This window comes from Cotesia typhae, unplaced genomic scaffold (genome assembly GCF_013202065.1).
Source record: "Cotesia typhae breed Kobodo isofemale line unplaced genomic scaffold, CoteBio_Ctyphae contig_43, whole genome shotgun sequence".
Classification (NCBI taxonomy): Eukaryota; Metazoa; Arthropoda; class Insecta; order Hymenoptera; family Braconidae; genus Cotesia; species Cotesia typhae.
Window position 1 is genome coordinate 4189376 of NW_027423752.1, and position 7448 is coordinate 4196823.

Here is a 7448-nt window from a genome sequence, read left to right on the forward strand (position 1 = left end):
ATTTACAGCCTTTCTCGGACTTCTCACGACCCTGTCTTTTCCTCTCATGCTTCCCCGGTTTCTGGGACACCGTGTCTAAAATCCCAGTGGCGCCCTTTCTAAAGAGGAAAGGGGTAGCTAACTGAACCAGGGCTAACCCCCGGTTACAATATAAATATAAACGTTAAAAATATCTTATAAATGATTTTTTGGTCTCTTTTATAACAAATTTATTTTTTTTTTTACTAAATATTAAGAAATTTAATTGAACAATTAATTCTTTATAACAAAAAACGATATTTACAACTTGTTACAACAATTTCTCAACTTGAAAATATTACAGTTTTATAAAATTACTTTTATTGCAATTAGGATATTGTTTTCTATGTTCTGTCACTACTTGCAACAAATATTGAAGCTGTTCTTCATCTTTCGTTAAGCATCGATTATACTGCTCTATCAATGACACGCCGCGTTCTGCTACATCATTCACCACTTGAAGTTTCCCGAAATACTCCAAGTTTTCTAAGAAATTCGGATTCTGAGGCCACAAAGTAACATCCTCATCATTGAACTCATACGACAAATCAAACGATTCAAATATATTAATCGATCTCATAGACACAAATTGACTAAGATCTTTATTTAATAATGACTCTAAATTTTTCTTATCTATTATAAAGCGATTTGTTATAGTTTCATTGGCTTTACAGTTTTTAAGAGCATGAACTATTCTTTTTTTTGTTTCAACTGAAACATTTTTATCAAAGAGAGATAAAACAGACAGCTCGTTGTTTAAATACCACAAGTGATCGGCTAATTTTTGTGAGCATGTCTGTGAAAGACTATTATTAAATCTTTCATATGAAATTAATTCTTTAATCAAAGTTAAATCATTATTAGGTGCTGTTATAGCATACGGCGCAGTGAACCAAGCTTTTAAATAGAATATTATGATAAATAAACAAAGTTCTCGTAATCCATCTATTTCCGATTTAGTAAGATGAAATTCATTTCTGAATAAAAAAATTTTTAAACTATATATTGCTTTAGCCATCCACCTTGCATGATGGACCGGTCCAGGATGCTTAAATGTAATATTTGTGGTAGTAGTACCCAAAAATATTAATGATAATTCCAGAAGTTCACGGTAATCGTCTCGACAATGATCCATCTACAAAAAAAGTTATAAGTCAAAATGAAATTGATTATATCGCAATTTCAAAGTTGAGAAGACTAATTATTATTAACTGATGTGAGGTAAAAGTTGTAAAATATTTTACAAACGCAATTTTAATCGTTAAAGATGATTGAAAGTATAACAGTCATGTGAAACTGATTTTTAATATTTTTAATCACGACGGCAAGTTAATTAATCAGAGTAAAATTGATAATTGAGGAGCTTATTTTCAAAAGGGTATCTTTTGATTTTTGATTAATCGAGACAAAAAACTAGTTATCTTCAATTATAAATATTTGTATTGAACTTTTTTTAATTTAGCTATAAAGTGCAATCGGTTATGAAGCTGCAATTCGATTTTCATTTATAAATGTTCATAATTCTCAAAGTAATTAGTATTTAAAAGTTCAGAAAACTGGTATTTTAAAATATGAAAAGATACCCTTTTGAAAATCAGCTCCTCAATTATACTGAACTTTATACATTTTTCTTTTCCACTTTAACGTCAGTTAATAATTCTTCAGCGCTGGATTAAAAAATTTTACTTCTATTTGATTATTAACGAATTTCAAAATCTCATCTTTGATTGGTGTTATTACTTCCAAAACTTTTTTGTCACAAATACCAGCCGTAAAGTTTGATTGGTCAATTTCATCCCACTTCTTTTTAAATCTCTGATAAATTGGAACGTTTGGGCCAGACGAAGCAGGCCAGTATACTTCAAATGCACTTCGAAGAACAATTTCAAAAATATGGTGTCGGCATGGCAAGTACAACAGTTTTCTACTAAGAGCCTTTTCTACTAATATACACGCACCATTTCTGATTCCTGAAAAAATAAAATGAGAATTGCTAGTGAAGTATCGATTTTTTAGAGTAGTACGGAGAAATCTTTTCAATTTGAAAAAAAAAATAACTCATAACTTGGAAATTAATGGTTAATACTAAAAATCTGATTTGATTTAGCATTTAAACATTACGGTAATCAACCATGTTATATTTTTTTTATTAATAAATTATTTACCCGTATTTGACGCCGTAGTATCAGAACACAATGCTTTGATGTTGTCAGTATTAATATCCCATTGTTTTACTGTTTTAATAATAGCCGAAGCTTGGTTTTGTCCAGTCCCAGATTCTAGTTTAGGAACTCCTAACAGTTGAAATTTACCTGATGATGATAAAATAATTGGAAGCCGGTTAACTTGTTCTGTACCTGTAATATCTGATAACAGTTTTTCATCAAAATGTAGTACATAATTGTCAGTTTTCAGATTAGTCTTCAGATTTAACGCCGCTTCTTTCCGGAATTTTTCCCTTGCTCGGTGAATAGTCACATGACTAAAGTTTACGCTTGCACAATCAATGTTCAAGTTAGATAATAAAGCAGCAATAATGTAAGTCGCCATCCTACTAGTCACGTTAGCTCTATCCAAAGTCGCAGCAAGTTCTGGTGTCATCATATCAATTTTTGGAACTTGTTGTTTTGGCATTTCATCTTCATAATCAGAGATTATACGAGAAGTATTACTTTCCAAAGATTTCTGGGATAATTGAGATAGATGACTTGATATTTTATGATTAGCAACATCATCAGTCTCAACTGCACAATAATAGTTGACATTGTCGTTATCAAACTCTCCGACATTATTATTACTATCATTACCATTATTATTATAGTTTTTATCATTGCTATCAATGTTCTCTTCACTATTATTATCACTATTATTGTTATTATTATCATAATTGCTGATATCAACATCCATGTCTTCGACATCTTCTAAAATTGGTTGAGAATTATATGAAATAAAACCACGTCGACTGGAAGATTTTTGTCCCAAATAAAATAATCTTTTTTCTTTGTCCAGTATATTTAAAACATCCGCATGAGCTGAACATCCATCGATTGTGATTTGAGATTAGTTTCAAAAAAGCAGATCTTTTCTCTCTTGTCGGGATTTGTGCCGCACACCAAATTTCAAAAACTTTGTTGATAGTGATTGATATACTTTCTTTAACTGAAAAATTTTTCGTATCAAGATAATAAAATAAAAGCGACATAACCTCTTTCAGAGAGTGTAATTTTTTTCCAACTAATTCACTTAACACATCACCAATCAAGTACACTGTTTTCACCATTATGGTCACAAAATTTATAACTAATACATTTCAACTAATTAAATTAATAATATAACGGATTGAAAAAACAGTCAGTATCAATAAACAAAGACAATGACGAGAAGATATAGTAAAGCGTTGAGAGCAAATCAACTAAATGAAGTTAGTACCGAACAACCGGGCTTACCAACACAGAGCTTATTAGCTACAACACTGAAATTAAATGAGTATAATACTCTATACCGACAGAGCTAAATAAAGCTCTGTTGATATTTTTCAAATAAAAAACATTTGATCAAGTTTTATAGTAGATTTAATTGATTTAACGTATTTACAGAATTTTCATATTATTTTGAATAATATGCAATGATGAGTGTTTGGTGAGTTTGTGTAATAAGGAACTTTACATTTTCCTCTTACAAAAATTTATAAATTTTATAAAATATAAGATAAATTTGTTATAAGAAAGACCAAAAAATCATTTATATGACATTTTTAACGTTTATATTTATATATTAGTGCATTTCGTGAGTTAAGTATTGAATTTATTAGTAAAAAAAAAAAGTTTACAGTCTCAGGTTAACGGAATTAAAGTAATTTAACATAAAAAATAATAAAAATATAGCATGTGATATTTTTTTTTGTAATTTTATTGGAAAATATTTGAAATTTTTTTTTAGTGTTATCTTTGACCGCGGATATCATTGAAGCCGTTAATCTGAGGAACTTTGGTCTTCAGACGTTTTTTATAGAGCGTAGAATTTTCTAGTAATATCATTTTTCAGATTGTTGTTACGATGAACCGTTCCAAAGTAATAAAAATTAAAAAATTAAAAAAAATTTTTCCCGTGTTATTTAAATGGAAAATAAAGAAATGGATACAGGCAAATCTTACTATTGATATTAAGAGCTCACATGGGCGCCAAAATTTTTGTTTTTAGGTATACTATCAATTTTTAGACACCAAAAGGATATAACGCGGCTTGTCACGACGATAGTGTCGCCAATTTACGTCGGATCTGTACCAAACTCAACATAATTATTCTACAGATAGATACCAAAGTCAAGTTCGTAGATGAGGTTAATCGGTCATGTAATTTAGAAATGCCAGGATTTTGAAACTTTCAAAATCATAAAAATTTATATTTCTTCACTTTCTTGCTCGAATAACTCTTGAATGGAATAACTTGTCGAAATTCTGTTAATTGCATCTGAAAGCTCTTCAAATAAGCTTTGATTTGAGTACCATTTCATATGTGTAGACTTGAAATTATTCAGAAATGCTAGGATTATAAAATTTTCAAAATTATAAAAATTTACATTTTTTTACTTTCTTACTCAAATAACTTTTGAATGGGATAACTTATTGAAATTCTGTAGAATGCATCTGAAAGCTCGTTGAATAAGCTTTAATTTAAGTACCATAACATATGAGTAGGTCTAAAATTATTCAGAGATGCCAGGATTCCAAAATTCTAAAATTCTAAAAATGCATATATTTTCACTTTCTAGCTTGAATAACTTTTGAATGGGATAACTTATTGAAATTCTGTAAAATGCATCTGAAAGCTCTTTAAATAAGCTTCAATTTGAGTACCATACTATATGTTTTGTCTCAAAAGTGGGTCCTATTCCGCTATACCAAATATGAAATTTGCTGTTGCACTCGTTTTACCAAACGTCATCCAAAACTTTAGATTTTTACATTCATTTTCATGAAATCTACTTCCATTTCGGCTGCCGAATGGCCTTTTTAATTTCCAAACCGCAATAACTTTTAAATGAATGAACCGATTTTCATGTGGTTAGCGGTATTCGACGCAGTTTTCCAAATTCTATGATATTCTTTCAAACACAAATTGATTAGACCAGAAATTTCGGTGTAATCCGAAAAAAACACTTTTTGTCGATTTTTTTCGTCAACGATAACTCACGAACAAATCAACCGATTTTGACCGGCTTGGTGGCGATCTACGTGGTTTTTCGATGTTAATAGCTGATTAGTTTTTGCAATTGATCGGTCTAGCCGTTTAAAAGTTATTATGAAAAAACCACATTTGAAAAAAGTTTTTATCATAGTTTTTTTGAGATTTCTGAAAATCTGCCTATCCGAATCGGTCCAAACCATATTCAAAATCTAAGTTCAGTCGAGCCCTTCCGGTTGCCGTTCTATCAACCGCGATAGAATCGGTTAAGCCAATCAAAAGTTATAAGAGGTTTACATCTATCCACACACACACACACACAGCCGCACGGATACCACCGTAAAAACTTTCAGGGAAGTTTCCTAGCACCTCAAAATGTCAACATCCGTTGAAAACTTGATTTTCGAAAAACAGGGTAAGACCAGTAATTTCCCGAATTTTAGAAAAATTATCAATTTTACTTAGCGGGAGGTTAAAAATTTTGCTTTTTTTTTTATTTCAACCCGATAAAAAATGGTAACCGATTGGTTCCGCGACAACACTAATTTATTTTTTTAAAGTTTCCTAAAAATGTTTAGTGATTCGAAAAATACACGGCGAAAAAAAACATAGGGATTTTTAGTAGATTTCATAGAAATCTAACTATTTCTAAATCTAACTATATTGCATTGGTTCTCATGACGGAACTTTTGAAAAATTTTGATATATTCCGACTTAACTCGACGAGCTGAGTCAGAAAATACATATGGTTCAAAAGTTTATATATAGATATACATGATATAACGCAGTTTGACACGACGATAGCGTCACCAATTTACAACGGATCTTTACCAAACTCAACATACTTATTCTACAGATAGATACCGAAGTTAAGTTCGAAAATGAGCTTAATCGGTCAAGTAATTTAGAAATGCCAAGATCTCAAAATTTTCAAAATCATAAAATTTCATATTTCTTCACTTTCTAACTCGAATAACTTCTGAATGGAATAACTTATTGAATTTCTGTAAACTGCATTTGAAAGTGCTTTAAATAAGCTTTAATTTGAGTACCAAATCATATGTGTAGTCTTAAAATTAAGTCCTATTCCGCTATGCCAAATATGAAATTTGCTGTTGCACTCGTTTTAGTAGATTTCATAGAAAATTAACGATTTCCAAATATCGAAAAGTTATTGTTTTTACCTAGTTTTGTAAAAATCTAGTTTCGATGAGATTGAATTTTATATAATAACTGTGTAAACTTTGATTATAATGATTACAATATACATCATACGTTAATCTAATTGTATTTTTGATTGATAAGTGATAAAATGAAATCTACTTCCATTTCGACTGCCGAATGGCTCTTTTTCTATTTTTGCATAGGAATTTGTGTTGACATAGGAATTTTTTTAATGTTAGCATAGGAGATATTCCCATGGTAACATGAGAATTTTTCCTTATGTAGCTTAATTTAATAATTACAAATTTACACAACACTTTTTTCATTCGGACCATTTCAGACAATTTAAAAGGAAAACAGTGATATGCAGTCGGTTTATGATCAAAAAATTCGAGGAAGTTTTTTTTTTTTGGAATTTTGCTTTACATTTCAAAAAAATTAAAAATTCAGCAGATTATGGACGCTATGGCTTAATGGATATGGGTCATTCCACGCCAAATCGACCACTTTTTACCCTGACCCCTTTTGATTTGGCTGAAAGTCTTTCCTTTTTTTCTACTCTATCAAAAACTTCGTTCAAAATTTTTTTATCCAACCAAAAAATAGTTATGAATTTTTCAACAAAACCGCTTTTTTATTTTAAATTGCTAGAACTTTTTCAAAAATTGACTTATTGAGACATTCTTTGATTCAAATTTTTTTTTTATTAAATATTATTAGGAAAAAATAGAAAAAAAATTATTCAAACCTATCTTCATCGTTATTTTTCAGATTTTCCGAAAAAAACTCCGAATTTCTCGATGCTTTTTTTTTAATCTTATTTTTCATAACACCGGTCTAAAAATATCCAGGAATCCTCAAAAAACCAAAAAAAAATATAGATCCAAAAGTTGAACATATTAATCATCGAGAAAATTAATTTTTTTTAAAAACAAACAAAATTGAAAAACAATTGTTTATTATCAATAGCTTAATAAATGGTAGGAATTGAAATAAGTAATTTTCCGATTCTCTGAGTTTTATGGTTAAAACGATTTCATCAAATGGTTTAATATATGATTATAATTCAACTTAACTAAGCA

At 29.6% G+C, this 7448-nt stretch overlaps 1 protein-coding gene across 1 annotated transcript; it reads right to left on the minus strand.

The window, feature by feature from the left end:
* Positions 1-316: 316 nt before the first annotated feature.
* LOC141528436 (uncharacterized) lies at positions 317-2925 on the minus strand. Its single transcript, XM_074244481.1, has 3 exons — positions 2184-2925; positions 1705-1988; positions 317-1153 (listed from the first exon to the last, which is right to left on the minus strand). Exons 1-3 carry the CDS (start codon positions 2923-2925, stop codon positions 317-319), a joined length of 1863 nt encoding a protein of 620 aa, XP_074100582.1.
* Between the last annotated feature and the right edge of the window lie 4523 nt (positions 2926-7448).